At 36.4% G+C, this 21,770-nt stretch overlaps 1 protein-coding gene and 1 pseudogene across 2 annotated transcripts; one reads left to right on the top strand and one right to left on the bottom strand.

Moving 5' to 3' along the window:
* Window positions 1-1,144: 1,144 nt before the first annotated feature.
* GCK72_011136 (uncharacterized protein) lies at window positions 1,145-21,456 on the bottom strand (the record flags this gene model as incomplete). Its single annotated transcript, XM_053728245.1, has 21 exons — window positions 1,145-1,217; window positions 1,267-1,436; window positions 1,677-1,885; window positions 2,142-2,465; window positions 4,318-4,591; window positions 4,638-4,703; window positions 5,793-5,933; window positions 6,036-6,125; window positions 7,498-7,968; window positions 9,167-9,283; window positions 11,077-11,118; window positions 12,218-12,480; window positions 13,849-14,165; window positions 14,934-14,984; window positions 15,035-15,234; window positions 16,023-16,086; window positions 16,680-17,317; window positions 18,504-19,082; window positions 19,961-20,068; window positions 21,176-21,256; window positions 21,316-21,456. 21 exons carry the CDS (start codon window positions 21,454-21,456, stop codon window positions 1,145-1,147), a joined length of 4,419 nt encoding a protein of 1,472 aa, XP_053587822.1.
* GCK72_011137 lies at window positions 14,072-19,014 on the top strand (annotated as a pseudogene). The gene is made up of 3 exons: window positions 14,072-14,189; window positions 16,741-16,827; window positions 18,599-19,014. Coding segments are annotated over exons 1-3 (621 nt in total).
* Window positions 21,457-21,770: the final 314 nt, after the last annotated feature.

Genomic DNA, 21,770 nt, shown 5'->3' with positions numbered 1-21,770 from the left:
TACAAAGTTTCGAAATTGTTCGAAAAATTCGAAAAATAGTGAAACTACCGTAAGACTCTGAGTTTCCAGTCAATCTTTTTGAAAGTTATATTTTCAGATTCAGCTCGTCAAGAGCTTTCAGAAAAGTATAATCATGCCACGATTCGTTGCAAGTTGGGTCTCGCCACGAAACTACGGTATGCGCCTTTAAAGTGGGGTACTGTAGTTTTCGTGGTGGAACCCAACTTGCTCAGAAGATGGTCTTGTTTATACTTTTCTGAAAGCTCTCGATGAGCTGAATCTGAAAATGGCAACAAAGTTCGGATTTTCGGAAATGTGTTTTTCAGAACTTTAAAGTTATTTTACATTCAAAAAATTTATATAAATTTATGATCTACATGTAAAAAAATAGAATTTACAAAATAATTATAAACTGATATAGCATGGAATTGTTAGCAAAGCTGGAATTGGGAAAAATTTCAAAAAAAATTTCAAAAAAAATTGGGGCAATTTTTGAGCATTTTTGGGAAACAATTGAGGACAGAAAATGGGTAATCCGTATGAGAATTTACAAAAGTAATTAGAAAAATTTAATTTTAATTTACAAAAAACTTATTAGCATTTATTTTTTACGTTTCTTATTATTTCCGTTCGACGGAGGAGGGGGACTCTGAATTTTCTGAAAAATCAATCAATCGATAATTAGGGTAATTAGGAATCTGATTAAATTATTATCACATTTTTACTTCTCCGGGAAGATTGAATTTCTATCACTGTGGTGGGTAGTTGTGGTGGTTGAGTTGGTTTTGGTGCATCATTCTGCAGTTATTTTATTGAAAATCGTTTTTTAGGATTTGAAAATGTAATATTCAGATTTAGGAGATTCAGAGCTTTAAAATGAGCCCCATATTGACTTGGTTTGGTGGAATTTGAATTTTCGCCTAAAACCGCGACGCAGCCGCGACGCGTGTTCGAAAAATCAAAAGAGTGCAAAACTAGCCAATATGGGGCTCATTTTAAAGCTCTTGATATCAGGATTTCAAATATTACAATTTCAGCTTTCTCGTGCGTCGCGGTCACGCGTAGCGGTCGTAGATCAAAAATCAAAGTTAAAATTCCTCCGTTGTGGTGCTCATTTTGAGTCGCATAACTTCACTATTAAGACTTACGGATGTTGGTCATTCGGATTCTGCTGCTGCATCATCATCAAATTTTGTTGGCTGAGCTGGCGGTGCATTCTGGAAAAAATTAGGTCGAAAATTTTTTATTTTTGAAGAAAAAACTCACTGTTGCTGCTGCTGGGGCGCGACTCTTTGCGGAGAATAATTACTACTAGCAGTTGGCGGAAAATTGAAATGTTGAAGAGGCGACGGATTGGGTTGAGCCATCGGACTCGGATTCATATGGGTTAGCATTCCGACGGATGGCGGGGTATGGAATTGTTGGGACATGGGTGACTGAAAATATGATTTTCAGATTTTCCAGGCAAAGAGCTTCAAAATGAGCCCCATATCGACTAGTTTTGGTTAACTTTGATTTTTCTAATTTTCGAATTTTTCGACCGCGCGTCGCGGTCGGCGTCGCGGTTTCAGGCGAAACCTCAAATTCTATCAAACCTAGGCAATATGGGGCTCATTTTGAAGCTCTGAATCTCCTGAATCTGATTCTGATACTTCCAACTCAAAATTCCGGCTTACCGGGTGAGAAGAGAACTGAGGACTCTGAGAGACCATTGAATTATTGCTGTGCGGTGTGTGCATTAGCGATGAGTTGCTCATTGAGCTATTCTGATGGATAGGTGATTGATATGAGTTGATTGGAAACTGTTGCTGCTGAAGGGTTTGTGGAGATTGGTGTTGCGTGTTGAGGAATGTTGATGATTGAGGTTGAGACATTGACATGGAGCCTGGAAATTTATTTTTTTGGTTCAGGAAATGGTTTTTATGAGTTCAGAGTAAGAAATTAAGATTCAGGAGGTAGAGAGCTTTGAAATGAGCCCCATATCGACCAGGTTCTGAGAATTTTCAATTTTGCGCCTCGACCGCGACGCACGACCGCGACGCGTGGTCGAAAATCAAAGTTAACCTAAACTAGCCGATATGGGGCTCATTTTAAAGCTCTCAACTTCCTGAATTCAAATTTCATAAATTCAGAGAGCTCACGTCGATTCGGTTCCCGTTGCTCGGCTCCATTCCCCTGGAAAATTGCTCCAGATGACATGGAATTCGGATTTTGGTGTTGAAGACGTTGTTGTTGTTGTTGCTGGAGATGCATTTGGGCTTGATGATTGAGTTGAGGATTCTGATGCTGAAGACGTGGAACTGGCTGATGCATTGGTGGAATGGGGGCGGAGTTAAAAGATTGGTTCGGAAGTTGAGAATTTTGAGAATTCTGATGAATGGCTACTGGCGGATCGAGATGTTGAAGAGGTTGAGTCATTGGGGCGGACGATGTTGGGAAGAATTGTTGGGTGGCGGATTGGGAGGCTGAAAATTTCAAAATATTCGAAACTTTTTGGAAACTTTCAATTTATTAGGTTGAGTCATAAGTTTCTTTCTTTTTTTGGTGTTGGACTTTGACTCACGGTTTCTAGGTACTGTGATTGTTTATCGACCCAAACTTTTTTGCATTCTAATGAACTTCTCAGTGGCTAACAAACAATGTTTTAAGTTAGTGCACAGACAGTCCAGTCGTGAAAACGACAGTTTTTTCTGTCTCCAATCAAATTTCTATTTTGAAAAGGTTTTTGATTCTAGTCGGATTTATATCAAAATTCTGAGATTTTCATGAGGAAACAAGTGGTATTTATAAAGAAAGACTTTGTCTTGTTATAACAATTCAGTTTTGGATGAAACTCTCCAAGACAAAGAAGTTATGATCAGACGACCGACAGGTATGAGAAAACAATGTTCTCCTGGTTTTAAATCAATTACTAAAATATTGGAGAGAGAGCATTTATATCAAACTGTTTGTAAAAGTTAGACAATAACATAAGCAAGTCATGCAACAAAAAACTATATACCAAAGTCATTCGAATAAGTGATAAAACTTGGTTGATGTGATTGTTAAGATTTTCAAACTTTTGAGAATATTAGTGAAGTAGACCTGAGTGAAGTCTAGGTCTCTTTTCAACGCACCCAAACAAGTCTGAATTATTTTGTTACTAGTAATCAACAGTAGATACATTGTTCTAAAATTGTGCAAAATATCTTGTACATTGATTCAAAAGTACGAGCAGTAGGCTTCATCAAACTCAAAAATCACGTGAATTTGATGATGTTGACTTCGGGCTTCTTGCGAAAAAAGACAAATGGTGTGAATATCCGAAACAAAATAAATTTAGAAACATCAATGTCTACTCTATTTAATAATAAGCATTTCCACTGATTTCCTTATCTAGCGTTAAAGAAAAATCGAAAATACTCGCACCTCTCTAAATTGCTTATGCTCACCGTTCTTCAAAGACCCGCATTAAACCATCGTTGTTTAGTTCAAATGTCTTTATTGATTTTTTATACATAATTGTACTTGCTTGTTTTAATTCTCAATAGCTCACACACTCTCGTCAACATTTTCTAGGAAAAAAATGGAGTCGAAAAATGGTACCAAAAAAGGATTCATCTAGTGTTTTGACTTGTCTACGGCTGAGATTAAGCAGATGGCGGACGTCAAGTCACAGGTAGAATCACAATGAGTTATAAGTACTGACCAATTATATTTCTCATTATATGAGTTATTAGCCTTCGAGAAATTGCGTGTCAAAAATCATCTCAAAAAAGAAAGAAACTTATGACTCAGCCTAATATTTAAAAAAATTAAATTCAAAACAATTATTTTACCTTAAAAACCCTCCAAAAATCTCATAAACTAACAAAGTTACAGATTTTCGAAACTTTTCGAAAATATAATTGGTGTTAAATCTAGCGCAACCCCGTTTGGTTTTTTCCAATTCGGTTGAAATTAAATTTTTTGAGTTCAGCTTGTCGTGAGCTTTCAGAAAAGTATAATCATGCCCCGATTCGGTGAAAGTTGGGTCCCACCACGAAAACTACAGTATGCGCCTTTAATTTGGGGTACAGTAGTTTTCGTGGTGAGACCCAACTTGCTCCAAACCTAGTCATGATTATACTCTTTTGAAAGGTCTCCACGAGGTGAGTTCAAAAATTTTACTTTCATTTGATTTGGAGCTAACCACAAGATTTTACAACAGTTTTTATTGAAAGTTTTTTTTCGAAAAGTTTCGAAATTCTGTAACTTTGTCAGTTTTCGAGGGTTTTCAGTGGTTTTTGAATCAAAATCACCGCCGAAGCGTGAAAAATTTAGAAAAATGTTTCTCACCAAGATACGGAGAGTTCTCAATGACACCCATAGGCTGTTGTGCTCCTTGCAAATTCTGTATTCCATTAGTTGTCACGGGGACATGTCCCACATGTCCCATTTGTGTCCCCACATCGCCTCCTCTCTTCATATCAGCAGACATTGTTCTTCCACGGAGAGACGCCAATTTCTCGAATGCACTCATTGGTTTTTCTGGCTCCTGTTTCACTATATTATTTGGTTCGATTATTGGGATGTCGGCGGCTTCTTGAGCCGCGTTTAGAATGTCCACTGGCTGAAATTATTGATTTTTTGAAGAGAAATCTAAAAAAATAAGTTACCGGCTCAAAAAATTCCTTCTTGACAACGACTGGTGTGCGGAGAGAGGGATTGGTGGATGAAGAAGGCTGAAAATTTAAAAATCTTGATTTTCAGCGGTTGAGGCTATATATTTTATAATTAGATTCAGCTCGTTGAGAGCTTTCAGAAAAGTATAATCATGCCCCGATTCGGTGAAAGTTGGGTCCTGCCACGGAACTACTGTATGCGCCTTTAAACTGGAGTACTGTAGTTTTCGTGGTGGGACCCAATTGGAAGCAAACATGGGAATGATTATACTTTTCTGAAAGCCCTTCTCACGCTGAATCTGAAACTGTAACTTTCAAAAAGATTGTCTGAAAAATCAGACGAAATGCTACAAACTACGGTATGCTCCTTTAAACGGATTACTGTAGTTTCCGTGATGAGACTCTTTTTAGTCAATTTTTATGAAATTTACATTTTCAGAATCATCTCGTCAAGACGCTTCGAATGAGTATAATCATGCCTATATTTGCTTTCAATTGGGTCCCACCACGAAAACTACAGTAACCCAATTTATAGGCGCATACCGTAGTTTCGTGGTGAGACCTGACTTCATCCAAAGTAGGGAATGATTATACTTTTCTGAAAGCTCTCGTCACGCAGATACTGAACTTTTCGGTTTGGTGAAGTTTGAAACAAAAGCGAGTGAGTTATGGGAATTTGATTTTTTTTTGAAGTTTCTAGAATTTTCAACTTTTCGAGTTTTCCACAAAACTCTACGAAACACTCGAATTTGAAATCAACATGGCTTTCAAATTTTGACCTCCGACCGCGACGCCCGACCGCGACGCGTGGTCGAAAATACGAATTGTTGGAATCTAGAAGATATGGGGGCTCATTTCAAAGCTCTCGAGCTCGGAAGTTCACCGCATCACACAACCGCGACGCCTGACCGCGACGCGTAGGTCAAAACTTAATTTGCTCCAAACCTAGGCATGTTTATACTTTTCTGGAAGCTCTCAATAAGCCGAGTTGGAATATCATAATATTTTTTAGTTTCATAGAAAAAATTTCAAAAAATTACTAACATCGAATTTTTCGAAAAAGTTCAAGTCACCATAACTCAGCTCATTTTCAACGGATTTTCCAAATTTTTACATCAAAATTTCCGATTTCTCATCATTTTTACCCACCTGTACTATTTCTGGTTGCACTACCGTAGGCACCACAACTTCCGGTGTATCCTCCCGCCTCCTCTGAATCTGCTGAGCTCTCATCATCTTGATCTGATTCTCTCGTTCCTCTGCTCTCTTCGCTTCCGCTATTTTTCGTTCCTAAATATGTAATTTTTAAATTTTAGAAAATTTAATCTACAGATAAATCAATAAATTAAAAACCATGCATTTATCTATTCAAACATGTTAATCATTGCACACCTCATCAACCTTGCTCTGTTGCTCCGTCACAAAATCGATATCGTCCAAAAGGAGATCTTCTTCGAGTCCTTGGAGCGCATTTGCTGCCTCCTGAATTCACAAATCACAAAAAGAAACAGACGACACGACAAGGGAATCATTCATTGAAAAGAGCGGAGGTCTTGAGAAGAGAAATGAAAGAGTTTTACGAAAATTAGAAAGCTAGGCCACCAGAAATTGTTTTCATTGAACTCAACTAGTTGCGAGCTTTCAGAAAAGTATAATCATGCCTATATTCACTTTCAATTGGGTCCCACCACGAAAACTACAGTAACCCTCAGTTTAAAGGCGCATACTGGAGTCATAAAACTTGAATTCACTCACAGTATGTATTTTAGGCGAAATTCAAAATTTTTTACTCATTTTACAAAAGAATCACAAAAAAATGTTTAAAATTGAGAAAGTTATGGAATTTCGAAACTTTTCGAATATCTTGAATATTGTGAACCCGAAAAAGCTATCGAAAACCATTCAGTTATTGAAATTTTTGATTTAAACTATAAATTCAAACTCAGCTCGTCAAGACGGTTTGAATGAGTATAATCACGACTGGGTTTGAGCAATTTCAAATTTCGACCGCGACGCATGACCGCGACGCGCGGTCGAAAAATCAAACTGCTCCAAAGCTAGTCATGATTATACTTTTCTGAAGCATCTCGGTGAGCTGAATCTGAAAATTTTAATTTTGTATAGATTGACATTGATTAGGAAAAGTTGGAGCTCTAGATTTTCGAAAGAACTATTTCGAAAAATGAACAAACTTCAAATCTTCTTAACTTTTGCAATTGGTCATTTCATTCCTAGAAACTAACAATTTCAGAATCAGTGCGTCAATGACCTTTCAAATGAGTATGATCATGTCTATCTTCTGAGCATTTCGAGTTCCGACCGCGACGCACGACCGCGACGCGTGGTCGAAAACCGAAATAGTTCAAATCTAGCCGATGAGGGGCTCATTTCAAAGCTCGAAAGCTCCTAAATCTGATTGTCACACTTTTCAAATGATGAGTGGTGGTGTCGCCACGATATGCGCCTTTAAACTGGGCTACTGTAGTTGTGTTGGGACCATATTGGAAGACTCTGAGTTTTTAGTCAATCTTCTTGAAAGTTATATTTTCAGATTCAGCTCGTTGAGAGCTTTCAGAAAAGTATAATCATGCCCCTATTTGGAGAAAGTTGGGTCCCACCACGAAAACTACAGTAACCCTGACTACGGTAGTTTTCGTGATGGGACCCAACTTGAAGCGAATATAGTCATGATTATACTTTTCTGAAAGCTCTCAACGAGCTGGTTTCAAATTTCAATAGTAGTAGTTTCAGTTGGTGACTAGGTTTCAGATTTTCAGAAAAATTTCCAAGTCCCATAACTCGACTCAAAACCAAAATTTCGAGAAAATTCAAAAACCGATCGATATCTACTTACCGTTTCCAACTTGGCCCTTCTCTCCAATTCCTTCTCCACCGCCTCCTCCGCCTCCTTTTTCCTTCTTTTATCCTCCAATTCTTGTTCCAATTCCCTTCTCGCCCTAATCCGATCCTCTTCTTCTCTCCGTTTCCTCTCAAAATTCTCTCGAATTTCTCTCTCTTTTCTCTCTTTTTCCTCTCGTTTTTCCCTTTCTTTCCGCTCTTTTTCTTCCCTTTTCCTTGCTTCAATCCTCTCTTTTTCCGCCTGTTTCTCTTGTTCTTTCCGTTGTTTTTCCTCGATTTTTCGTTGATTTTCTTCCTGGATCTTATTGATTTTTTCCTGTTTATTCTGCTCCAATTTCTTATCGAGAGAACCGAAAAATTCGAATAATTTCTGATAGTCCTTTTCTGTTAACTTCTGCGATGACCGTGCCTTATGCATGGCTACAGCGTTCGCCAGACGAGCTTGACCAACGTTTTGCATGAGATTCTGGAAATGAGCAATAACTTTTTCAGAATTTTTCAAATTTTTTTCAAAACTAAGATTTTCAGATTCAGCTCACTGAGTCGCTTCCGAAAAGTATAATCATGCCCCAATTCGGTGAAAGTTGGGTCCCGCCACGAGAACTACAGTATGCGAGTTTGATTTTGGGTACTGTAGTTTTCGTGGTGAGACCCAACTTTCTCTAAACCTAGTCATGGTTATACTCATTTGAAAGGTCTCCACAAGCTGAGTTCAAAAATTTAAGTTTCATTTAATTTGGAGCTAATCACATGATTTTACAACAGTTTTTATTGAAAGTTTTTTTTCGAAAAGTTTCGAAATTCTGTAACTTTGTCAGTTTTAGAGGGTTTTGAGTGGTTTTTTAATCAAAATGACCGCCGAAGCGTGAAAAATATTAAAAAAAGGTTTCTATGCTTGGAGCAGTTTGATATTTGACCGCGCGTCGCGGTCAAAATTTGAAATCGCTCAAACCTAGTCGTGATTATACTCATTCAAGCCGCCTTGTCGAGCTGAGTTCAAATTTATAGTTGAAATCAAAAAATTCCAATCACTGGGGGATTTTTTGATAGTTTTTTTGGGTGTTCACAGTATTTATGATATTCGAAAAGTTTCGAAACTTTCTCATTTTCTAATATTTTTTGTTTTTAAAAATCATCAAAACTAAGAAAGTTATCGATTTGAAAAAAATTTCAAATTCGGCTTCGCGTCGCGGTCATGCGTCGCGGTTGGTTGTCCAATTTCAAGATTTCACCAAACGATGGCATGATTATACTTTTCTGAAAGCTCTCGACGAGCTGAATTCAAATCAAAGTTGTTAGTGAGGAGTAACATGACGTTTCACTTTTTTCCATTTGAATATTCTAAAAACTACCAAAAACCCCCGTCAATGTTCACTTTCAAAGCCTAAGACTTACTTTTTTCAAAATCAGCGCGTTTCTAGCTTTCAAAAAAGTATAATCATGCCTATTCTTGCTTTCAATCGGGTCTCACCACGAAAACTACAGTATCCCAGATTACGGTAGTTTTCGTGGTGGGACCCAACTTGAATCGAATCGTGGCATGATTATACTTTTCTGAAAGCTCTCAACTCACTGAATTCAACTATTTTAATTTCAGATGGCTAGGAATTCCTATTTTTGAAATTTCAGACTATTTTCCTGGATTTTTTGAATTTCCCGCTCACTTTAAACATAAGCATTTGATTTGGCAACGGAACGCCACTTGAGTAAACGGCAATTGTCAATAGAAGGAGAATTTCATCTGATAAAGGGAATTGCTTCGAGTCAGTGATTTCCGCTGTCTAAAAATTTTGATTTTCTTGTTTTTTTTCAATAAATTAAAAAATTAAAGCAATTAGTTCCCCCATGCAACACAACGATGCTCCGATATTTCGCTGGATACTGTAGACCTACATTTGATCTACAGTATCCAGAGGAATATCGGAGCCTCGTTTAGCTCACCAACACCAACACCACCACAATAACGATAATACAAGTTCATATATAAATGGGCGGGGCAAACACAAAAAGTGGGCGGGGCGAGTGGGCGGGGCGACACGAGATTCTGGAAAGAAATTCGGGACGAATCGAGAGAGAAATGGCGAGAGGAAAAAAAGTGATAAAAATTGAGATTTTTTGGAAAAAATGGTAAAAAAAAGAGGTTTTTGGTAAAAAAAATTGAGATAAACCAGTTGAAGAAATTGAGTATTTCAGATAACAATGGAATAGAGTCACGGGTAATTAATTATAGATAAACGGGATGTATAATTAAAGATAATTGGATATAATTGAAGGGGATTAGGAAGAGATTTTGGAGGAGTTTGTAGCGGAATAATGAGGGAAATTTGAGATTTTTTGAAAAATCAGTTAAAAATTTTATTTTTCAGCGAAAAATGGTGAATTTGAGGCTATAAGTTTCAGATTTTCGAGTCATTTTCAGTTGAAAAACACTAATTTTCAGCTAAAAATGTGTATCTTTCAATCAAAATAACCGATTTTCAGAAAGAAAAATTACTGTAAATTGGATTTTCAAGTAAAAATTGGGCATTATATTGAATTTTCTAAGTTAATCTCACTTTTTAGAGTGAAAAAGTGTGAAAAATTGTTCGGAAACCATTCAAAAATCTGCTTTTCCGATTTTCATCAATACGAATGATTCAAGTGGAATTTCAGACCAAATCGCAAAAAACTATTTTGAGTATAAAAAATTCAGTCATTTTCCTGCATAATTTCGGCTGGAAAACTCAAAAAATCAGTAAAAATCCAGGATTTCAGCTTAAAACTGAGAAAAACGATTTTCAACAATGTTGAGTAGAACATTTTGTCTATAGTGCAATTTCAGCCGTTTTACTCTATAATTTCAATGATTCAATAATTTCGGCTGGAAAATTTTAAAAAAAAACAATAAAAACTGCAAAAAAACCTTCAAAACTATTGAAAAAAGTCTGTAAAAATCAAAAAGCAACCATCACCACCAAAAAAACAACGTAAAACCACAAAAAGCAGGTAAAACGAGTGCAACCAATCACCATCATCATTCAATTAAGACCATCACCAACCAAATAAAGGAAAAATAGAGATAGGGAGTGCAAACTGAGGACTGTTAGGAGCATACTTGTCAAGACCCAGATAATTGGCGCCAAAATTCAAAATTCAATTTTTTCACTATTATAACCTGAGACTTACTTTTTCGAAATCAGCGCGTTTCTAGCTTTCAGAAAAGTATAATCATGCCTACAATCCCTTTTAATCGGGTCTCACCACGAAAACTACAGTAACCCAGATTACGGTAGTTTTCGTGGTGAGACCCGATTAAAAGGGATTGTAGGCATGATTATACTTTTCTGAAAGGTCACGTCATGTTGACTCTGAATACACTATTTTCAGATGGTTTGGAATTCTTGTTTTCGAAATTCCAGAGTCAAATTTTCAATGAAAATTTGAAAAATATCAACAAAAAAAACGTTTTTTTAAGCCGGAACTTGACAAGTATGCTGTTAGAGCTGGGGGCGGGGGGTCAGTATGCCACTACTACCACTTAGTGAAGAAAAAAAGGAGAAAGAGAAGCAGTTCATTTCGAGAAGAGGAGACTCACTGATGAATTGCCCGTTGCCAGTATGTATTTCCCCAGATAGACCTGAATTTGGATGGATTGGTTGAATGGAAAGTTTTGGATTTTGATGGATTTTCAGACAATTTCAGAACTAACTTTCAGAATGAAATAGGTTTGAATGTAATCTAGATTGAGTTTCAAGCTAATTTCAGTCATTTACAGCCAAAAAATTCGAAAATTTCTTGAGAATTCATTATTTTTTCAGTTTCAAGAGGTTTTCGTATGGATTTTGATGGATTTTCAGACTTTTTCAGCACGAATTTTTCAGCTTGAGAAAAACCGTTTTGAAATCGGATGTTTAAGATTGATGATTTTCAGACAATTTCACATCTAAAATTCGAAAAAAAAAGAGTTTCGAATTCAATCTAGATTGATTTTTAAACAAATTCCAGACAGTTTCAGCCCAAAAAATCAAAAAATTGGATGGAATTTCAAAATTTTTTCAGTTTTAAAAAGTTTTTGTATGGATTTTGATGGATTTTCAGACTTTTTCAGCACGAATTTTTTAGAGGGACTTGAAATCGGATGTTTAAGATTGATTTTCAGACAAGTTCAGATCTGAAATTCGAAAAAAACGTTTTCGAATGCAATCTAGATTGATTTATAAACAAATTCCAGTCATTTTCAGCCCTAAAACCTCAAAAATTTTGGTGAAAATACATGGATTTTTCTGAATTTTCAGTAGTTTCTAACCGAAATATTGGGAATTTATCTTGAAAATTTATCCAATTTCCGGTTTTCTTACTGAATTTCAGCTGATTTGAATGGATTTTTTCAGCCCAGAAACTCACTGAATTTTCACTGAAATTGCGAGCTCTAAAACTCATTTTCTGAGATTTTTTGGCTGAAATTCGGAAATCAACCTCATTTTTTCGAGAAATTGGCTGAAAATTGGCCTAAAAAATTCAATTTTTGAATCTATAACTCATTTTCCCTTATTTTTCCACTAAAACCCCTCAAAAATTCTTCGAAAAACACGATTCTTGAAGTCAAAAATAACAAAAAATCAATGTTTGACAGGCGGACGTCCGGACATTCGTTGAACTTCTGGAGATTTCGATTCTTGTTTCACAAAAATGGCGAACGGACGTTTTCTCGATTTATCCTTTTCATTGTGATCTACCTGTACGAGTTGATTCATCGCTTGTTGTCGTTTCGCCACGTCATCCGATGTATTCTGAATTTTTGGAGCAAATGACGTGGATGGAGCTGTAGTGGTGGTAGATGGAGCAGCAGCAGAAGACGTGGATGGTTTGGATACAGAAGTAGATGGGCGGGATGGAATGGGAGTAGAAGACGTCAGAGGATTCGATGAGATGGATGAAATCGATGAGCGATTCGATGGGGGACTCTTTCCGATTATTTCCAGAATTGATTTGTCGTAGACTGGAAATTTTTTCAGTGATTAGAAGGTTTTAAAATTGGAGTTGAAATTTTCAACTTGAAAATAGAGTTTTTGGCAAAAAAACCTGGATTTTTGAACTGAAAATCGAGAAACTCCGCCCACAATCTGAAATTTTGTATATTCTGAAAGAATGACTCTAATTTGCTGCTTCGGAAAGATTCCTGTTTCTGAAAAATGAGCTTTGGCTCTGAAAATAAGATTTTCGAACTGAAAAATTCAAATTTTCGGAAATTTTTATTGGAAAATTACATTTTTCTACTGAAAATGGGAGTTCGTACGCAAATTTCGATTCAAAGTCATAAATTTCAGTTTTTGAATGGATCCGCGCGGCAAAAATGAAAAAAGGTATATATGCTCCGCCCACATTAAGACAACGCCCCTTTTTTTTTGAAATTTGATTCAGAAAAATGAGTTTTGGCTGTGAAAACAACATTTTCAAACTGAAGACTCAGATTTCCAAAATATTGAAAAAAAAACTGAAATTTACTGCTGAAAATGTTGTTTTCACAGGTAAAACTCATTTTGCTGAATCAAATTTCAAAAAAAAAGGGGCGTTGTCTTAATGTGGGCGGAGCATATATACCTTTGTTCATTTTTGCCGCGCGGATCCATTCAAAAACTGAAATTTATGATTTTGAATCGAAATTTGCGTACGAACTCCCATTTTCTGTAGAAAAATGTAATTTTCCAATGAAAAATTTCCGAAAATTTGAATTTTTCAGTTCGAAAATCTTATTTTTTGAGCCAAAACTCTTTTTTCAGAAGCAGGAATCGTTCCTATGCTGCAATTTAAAGTCATTCTTTCAAAGTTTTCTGATTCTGATTGTGGGCGGATTTTCTCGATTTTCAACCCTGAAAATGAGGTTTTCGAACTGAAAAATTGAGATTTCTGTCAAATTCTTTTGGAAAGTTACACTTTTTGACTGAAAATTTTGATTGAAAATCATAAAGTTCAGTTTTCGGCGGCAAAAATGCAAAAAATGAGGCGTGGTCGTAATGTGGGCGGAGCTTATATGTATTTTGAGTTTTGCTTTTTAGTCGAAGAGGTCCATTTTTCTCTATGAAATCAGGTGTTCCAACTCAAAATACATATAAGCTCCGCCCACATTTAAGCCACGCCCCATTTTTCGCATTCTTGCGACATAGATCATTATTTTCAATCGAAACTTGCGTACGAAATCTTATTTTCAGTAGAAAAATGTAATTTTCCAGTTCGAAAATTTTTTTTTTCCGAATCAAATTTCAGAAAAAACTGAAATTTTCAGTTCGAAAACCTCATTTTCAGAGGAGTTTCTCGATTTTCAGGTCAAAAATTCCAGTTTTTTCAGATTTTCCCCTTCTTTCCGTACCATGAAGTTCTCGATTGAGTCCCCTCAACGACGGTTCCTCTCCATTCGGCCATTTTATTTGATATTTCGGCGTCTGAACGACTTGATGCTTTCCAATTTGTTCGTTCGCATCACTCAATCGTTTCTTCATCGGTTCCTCGACAACGAGAAATGATAATTTCTGAAGACGTCGACAGATTTCAATGTAGAATTGAATCAGGGTGACGTGTTCACTGATTGGTGGATGGAGACTATCGATTGCAGTGACTACGGTCTCCAGACGGCGAGTCACCAGGGCGTAATCCGTCATTTCTTCGAGATACGGAGCGACGGCGGCGCTGGAATTATGGAGAGAGATGAGTGTACGGTAGAGGAAGAGATTTTCAGATTTTCAGCCAAAATTTTAAAGTTTTCACTTGAAAATCGTTTCTTGTAACTGAAAGTTTTTGGGTGGAAACTCTGTTTTTTATGGATTTAGTGTGTTTTGAAAGTTCTGGCGCACCTTTGACGCGTTAAAAATTGAGAAAACGCGTCAAAGGCGCCCCAGTTTCCTAGTTTTCCTGAGGTTTCTGAATCGTCTGGTGCGCTGTGGGCGCGTTTTCGACAAATACTTAATGAAAAACGCGTCAACGACGCGCCAGTTATCCAAATTTTGGATTTTCCAATTATTTAACAACAGAAAATCACCAGTTAAAAAGTGTTGAAAAATATGATTTTGAAGCAGAAATTCAAAAATTTTCTCTGTTGCTACAATAAAACCTGAAAATCTGCCTGGAAATGTGAAATTCTCAAAAATAATTGAAATTACTTCATTTTTCTATAATTTTCTACAATTTTCGATGTAAAAAACTCATTTCTGGCTGGAAATTCAATAAAAATGTGAAATTTGCATTGAAATTTGATGTATTTGGTGTTTTTTATTATGGAAAATGGCGATATCAGACAGATTTTGCTGAGATTTAAAAAATTGTTTTTTTCCCGATTTTTCCGTACTTTTTGAATGAAAAGCGTGATTTTTGACAAAATTTCTTGACGGAACTCATATTTTATATAGTTTTTCAAGCCTTTCACACCTATTTTCCATCTAAAATTCTTCAGAAACTTACAGTATCGGTTCGGTGTAACTGAATTGGAATGGTTGAATCGTTGGCTCTTTTCTGAAAATTCATTCATTGTCTTACTGTATTCATTCGATTAAAAAACTCACGCTTTGGCAGATTCATACTTTGACACTTGTTTCTTCAATCCTTCTTTCAGTGCATTTACAGCCGTCAATTGTTTCAATGCGAGTCCTTCTGTCGTCATCTTTTTGAGTGTCGGAAGTATCATTTCCACGTATTTTCGAGATAAATAGACCCACTGGTGAAGGAACATTCGAGGCTTTCGCGATCTCTCGTGTTTCGGAAGCTGCAAATTCCAGAGAATTTGGGGAGCAATTCATCCATAGTTGTCGGGGGCCTTGTCAGCGAAATCAGGGCCCGGGCAAATTGGCGCGAAAGTCAAATTTTCAAATTTTTTCAAATTTTTTCTCGAAAAAGTCAAATTTTCGACTATCATTAAGAATTAGAAGAAATTCTGAAAAATAGTCAGAAATGGTCACATTTTCGACGAAAAATTGGAAAAAAAGGTCATTTTTTGATAGGGGGGCCTTGACAACTATGAATTCATCTAATATTAAAGAGGGACATCACTATTCCAAAATTTAAGATTTTTTTGATATGAATCGATTCAGAAAGCCAAGGAAAAGAGAACATTGTCTTGGAGTCATGTCTGAAAATGAGTCTGAAGCGAGTTATGAGACCTCAAAATGTCAAAAAAGGGCCTCTCGCATGGAATTTTACATTATATTTCAACATTTTTTCACGTGCACGGCGAGAGAATTTTACGTTGAAATATAATGAAAAATTCCATGCGAGAGGTCCTTTTTGACACTTTGAGGCCTCATAACTCGCTTCAGACTCATTTTCAGACATGGCTCCAATAGACTTTTCTTGATTCCCTCGCTTTCTGAATCGATTCATATCAAAAAAGTCCTAAATTTTGGGAATAGTTGTGTCCCCCTTTAAGATATTTTTTTCAGAAAAAATCGGAAAATTTTCGAAAAAAAGAGTTGAATTTTTTCAGTATTGAATGTCCTGGCCGAACGGGAAGGGGAAATTCTCCAAGACGTCGGTTCTCAGATCTCTTAACTATACCTCAAGTCCATTATCTTGTGGTGTTGAGACATCTACATCTGGCAGTTTGTTGATCGCGCTGTAGCTGAAAAATAAGAAAAAATTGGTGACTCACAAATGTTTTCAGATTTTTTTTTGAAATTTCGATCGTTATATGTTTTTCAGGGTTAAAATATATCATTTGGATCAGATTTCGTCAAATTTCAGTCTTAAAACGCTAATTTTTCTTATTTATGGTTCAAAAATGATCTAAAATCGCATTTTCAGCCAATTTTCAGCCAAAACTGCACCTTAATGCATATTCATCCATTTTTTCAGCCAAAACTCCAATTTTTATCATTTTCAGCCATTTTTTTCATCAAAATTTTGCTTTTTTCAATTTTCACCCATTTTCAGCCCAAAACTCAAATTTTCATTCATTTTTCAGCCTAAAAACTCAATTTACATGCATTTCCAGCTGTTTTTCAACCCTTTATAGCCAAAAACTTCATTTTCAGCCTTCCTTCCACCCAAAAGCTCAAATTTCATTCATTTTCAGCCCAAAAACTCCATTTTTCATTTATTTTCAGCAATTTTCAGCCGTTTTTCAGCCAAAAACTTCATTTTAATTCATTTTCAGCCGTTTTTCCCCCCCCAAAACTCCATTTTCAGCCATTTTCAGCCGTTTTTCAAACTCACAAGCTAACCCTCGCATCGTCGGTATTCATTTTCTTCTCTCTAACTTCTTTCAACCATCCAGAAATCATCGAATTCGTCAACTGTTTCTTACTTCTCCATGATCCGACGATAGTCGTCATCATCGCGATTTCCGGTTCCTCCATATGCGGTAAGTCGGTTTTACTCAGTTTCCAGTCGATTTCAGAATCTCGAGGTTTTTTGAGTTTTTCCAGCGGTTCTGCTGGTTTTTTCTGGATTGTAGCAGCTCTCTCAACTTGTTTCGTCACTTCTTCCGTCGTCATTCCAAACGAATTGGCTATCGTTGTTATCACAGGGCCCATATCGATTTTCTCCTTTTTCAAACTTCGGATACTCTCCATTATCGTCGCTATATCACTCAATGTCTCCGGATCGAACGTCTTCAAATTCTTCTCTCGATACGATTTCCCCTTTTTCGAGATTTTTTCGAAGAGAGATGTGATTTGGACGGTTTGTGAAACGACTGGTTTAGTGGAAGTTGGTGGTGGTTGGGATGTCGTTGGTTTTGATTGAGATGAAGATGAAGAGAGAGTGAGCAGAGAGGCATCCGGTTTTGATGGAGTTGTGGGGCCGGCTGAAGCAGTTTTGGAGGATGATGGGACGGCGGACGGTTTCTTGTTCTGAAAATTCGGATGTTGGGATGGAAGAAAAAGATTAAAATTGAGATTTTTGACTGAAAATCCGAGATGGTACTCAAACTTCGACTGAAAATCTCAATTCCAGTTTTTGAAGGGAACCGCGCGGCAAAAATGCAAAAAATGGGGCGTGATCATAAAGTGGGCGGGGCTAATAACACCTGATTTCATAGAGAGAAGAGGAACTTTTCGACTAAAAAGCAACCATTAAGATCGATTAGTTGAAATGTCCAAATTTCTCCAGGAGGGAGGTTAGTCTTCCCAAATCTTCATGACAATTTCAGATTTTTGGAAGTTTAATGAAAAAACGACTAGAATCCTGACTTTCTGCAGGCAAATTATCGGAAGGCAGACGGATTGGAAAAAAAAACTTTCGTGTTTTTAAAGTAAAAACGCGTCAAAAGTGCGACAGATAGAGGCATTTCAGTGGGAAAATTTACCATTTTTTTCGAATAGAAACGCGTAAAGGCTCGCCAGACTGTAGTTTCGGCTAATTAGCGGTGTTAGACATACTTTCGTGTTTTCGAAAGAGAAAACGCTTCAGAGGTGGGCCAGATTCAGTACGAGCAGGATTCGAGGTTATTATGGCTCAAATTTGGCGGGAAATCAGATAGCATGAAAGATGAGTTTTTACAGAGCGAAACGCGTCAAAGGTGCGCCAATCACTCAGAACGGACATCTGGACGAATGTGACAGACAGACAAATAGACAGAAATTCTAGATTTCAGAAATGAAACGCGTCAACGGCGCGCCAGCCGGCAAAAAGACATTCGGAAGACTTTAGAAAACATTTGTGAACAAGAATATTCGGACATCCGGATATATGATTACACAGACAGACTTTAAAATTATAGATTTTTTCAGATTTTCACAAATCGAAAATCTATATTTGCCTAACGAGGTCTTTTTTTCTCAATCTGGATGAAAAAATAATTGAAAACTGCTCAAAGATCAAGTTAATACGTCCAAAACCGTTCTGAGTACCGAAAAAAGACCCCCAAAACACCAAAAATCCGAAGAAGCAAAACTATCTCAATTCAATGTATTTATCATATTTGTCTTAATGAGGTCAATGTTAATTTGATACGTTAATTAATGAATTATTGAGTATCCACAGTTTTAATTAGTGATTTCAGTCATTTTCTCAGTTTTTGTTAACTAAAACGCGTACGTTTATCGTCTCCTCCTGTTGCTTGATTATCTTCTTTGCCATCATCGTCGTCGTCATCGGATTCTGATTCTTCATCGCGACTCCATTCACTTCAGATGACGTTGACGTCTTCTGGACTTCTGGAGCCTTCTTCTTCACTGGCGGCTCATCGTCAAGACAAATAATATCAGAAGACGTGGATGATGTAGAGGACAGAATGACTTCTGGAGCAGGGGGCGGGGCCTTCTTTTTGACGACGACTGGAGAATCGATGGCCTTGATTCCAGGGGGCGGAGTCGGCTCCTTCGTCGGTGGTGACGGACGGAAACGTTTCGACGGTGGAGCACCGGTCATCCGAGCAGTGGGCGGAGCTCCCGTCATTCTGACGACTTCTGGTTCGGAATCAGATGACGTCGCTGTCGTCGTCGACGTCTTCTCCTTGATTTTCTTCTTTTTCGGTTTCGAAACTTCTGGAACGATGACGTCATCATCGTCGTCTTCTGATTCTTCCTCCTCTTCGATGAGATCTTGAAGATCTTTCACATTCCCCTTTCCTGCATAGAATCCACCCTTTTTTGAGACGAAATTCGTGTCGTCCACCTGGAAAATTAAGGTTATTGGGAACATTTTTGAGGAAAAATTAGGCAAAATTGAGAGTTTTCAGCTTAAAAAACATGTATTCGTTTAAAAAAAATCAGTGTTTTTAATGGAAAGTAGGTGGAAATATATCAATTTTGATGCTAAAACGATGTTTTTGACATTAAAAACTAGTTTTTGGCTGAAAATTAGACTCATCGACCTGAAAAATGGTGTGAAAATTTCGGATTTTTTTTTAAAAATTTGAGAAAAATTGAGAGTTTTCAGTTCAAAAAACATGTAATTCGTTAAAAAAACGGTGTTTTAATGGAAAACATATCGAAATACATCAATTTCGGTGCTAAAGATCTCGTTTTTTTTCACAAAATCTGCCAAAGAATGCATTTTTTAATTGAAATTTGCTCAAAACTAATGGTTTCAGTGTCAAAAATCACAAATCTTCAATGAAAATTGCAATTTTTGGCTCAAAAAACAGCATTTTCGACCAAAATTGAGGTTTTTGATTACTAAAATTATGCAAAATTGAGCAATTTTTGCTCAGAAAAAATGTAATTCGTCAAGACATCTGTGTTTCTAATGGAAAATAGGTCGAAATTTATCAATTTCGATGCTAAAAATGGCGTTTTTGACATGAAAAACATGGATTTTAAGCGAAAATGGCTGAAAATAAGAACTATTCAATCGAACCTGAAATTGAGGTTAGTGAACATGAATTTCATGATAATTGAATAAAAAATCCGGTTTACAATGAAAACTTGCTCAAAACTGATGGTTTCGGTGTCAAAAATCACAAATTTCAACTGAAAATTGCTATTTTTGGCTCAAGAACCAGTTTTTCCACCTAAAAACTGCTCAAATCACCAATTTTCCGTGTTCCTTACCGCTTCTGTGTCATCAATGAAATCATCATCCATATCGTATCCACAATTTCGATTCATATGTTGTATTTCGTCCAAGTTGACACGTATCTTCTTGCCGCTTTTGCTTTTCTGGAAATTAATTGGATGATTTTGGGGAATTTTGGGGATTTGGGAGTGAAAAAATGGAATTTAGACTGATTTTTGTGATTTTCCTAGAATTTCAGAAGCTTCAGAACCAGATTTTGTGAGGAATCAGCAGTTTTGATAATTCCAAAATAATGATTTTTTTATTAGTTTTTGAAAAAAAAATCGTCAACATCTGGTGAAAACTCGACTTTTCATGACTAAAATTTCAATTCCACTCAATTTTTAGCAAATCTGGCGCGCCTGATACGCGTTTTTCAATGTTTTTGGGAAAAAGCGTCAAAGGGGCGTGGTTTTTGGATAGTCTGGCGCGCCTTGGACGCGTTTGTTGTTTCCATAGTTTATTTCTGATAAACTTTCAGGTGAAAAATCAAAAACTCAAGCTAAAAACTTTCAAAAATACGATTTTGAAGAAAAATTCAAACATTTTCACTGTTTCTATAATAAAACCTGAAAATCTGTCTGGAAATGTGCATTTCTCAAAAAAATAATTGAAATTACGTAATTTTTCACCATTTTTCTATACTTTTCGATAGTTTTTCGATGGAAAAAGGATATTTATGTCTGAAATTTATTCAGAAATTCCATAAAAATGTGAAAATTCGTTTGAAATTTGTGTTTTTTGTCTGAAAAAAGCGATTTTTGGCAGATTTTGCTGAAAAATTGTGGAAAAAAGTTTTTAAACAAATTTTCCCGATAGTTGTGAAGTCTTCAGTGCATTCAGAGAAAATATTCTAGAATTTTATCAGATTCTGACGTTTCTGACATGAAAATCAGCTTTTTTCGGGTCCCAACAGGAGAAAAACCATGAAATTTAGCTCAAAATGGCAAATTTTGACTAGGAATGCAGCTTTTTTGAGTTTTTGCTGTGGTTTTTATGATTTTCTGTCATATTTTTTCTTTTTTTCTCGATTTCCGCAGAGAAAAATGACGGAAATTCAGCAGAAACAGTTTTCCATATCGATTATTTTGTCCCAGATGTTTTTCCGGCTGTTTATAGCATTTTTCTGTGAATTTTCCATCTTTTTTTTCATTTTTTCTTGGAAATTCCGCAATTTCCACCGCTTTTCTCAAAAAATCGATAATTCTAACCGTTTCTCGAAGTTTCTTTGCCATAAACAACGTGTCTTCATCATAGAATCTCCTCAATTCCTCTTCATCCCGCTGTTTTCCCTGAAAAAATGACAAAAATCGATAATTTCGAGACTCAAATTGTGTAAATCTCAACGCACATTCTCTCTCAACAACTCATTCCAATCCACGTGTGTATATTTTTTACTTCCCGCCTTCGCAACTGGAATACGAATTTGAATAAACTCGGATTTTCGGCTCTTTTCCTTTTTCTTCTTCTTCGCACCGCCTATCGGCTCCATTTTGTCTGGAATTTCCATTTATTTTATAATTTTTAGTTGGAATTCTTTGAAAAAACGAGAAAAATCGAAGAAAAACGAGCGGAAACTGGAGAAATATCGAATGGAAAAGGCGCGATTTCAGCCGAAAAAAAAGGAATTTATTGGTTTCTCAGTGGAGCGCGTTTGCATTGTCACCATAGAAATGGAGCATTTCGGCTCGTTTTAAAGGGATTTTCGACTGAATATCGTTATTTAAAGTGGAAAAAAGTGTTTCCATTAAAATTAGAAGCTTTAAAATCCTATAAAACGCAAAAAATTTCATTCAAAAACGTTAT

The sequence above is a fragment of the Caenorhabditis remanei genome, chromosome III (assembly GCF_010183535.1).
Source record: "Caenorhabditis remanei strain PX506 chromosome III, whole genome shotgun sequence".
Classification (NCBI taxonomy): Eukaryota; Metazoa; Nematoda; class Chromadorea; order Rhabditida; family Rhabditidae; genus Caenorhabditis; species Caenorhabditis remanei.
Note: the sequence above shows the minus strand (reverse complement) of the source record. Positions and strands in the feature narration are given on the sequence as shown.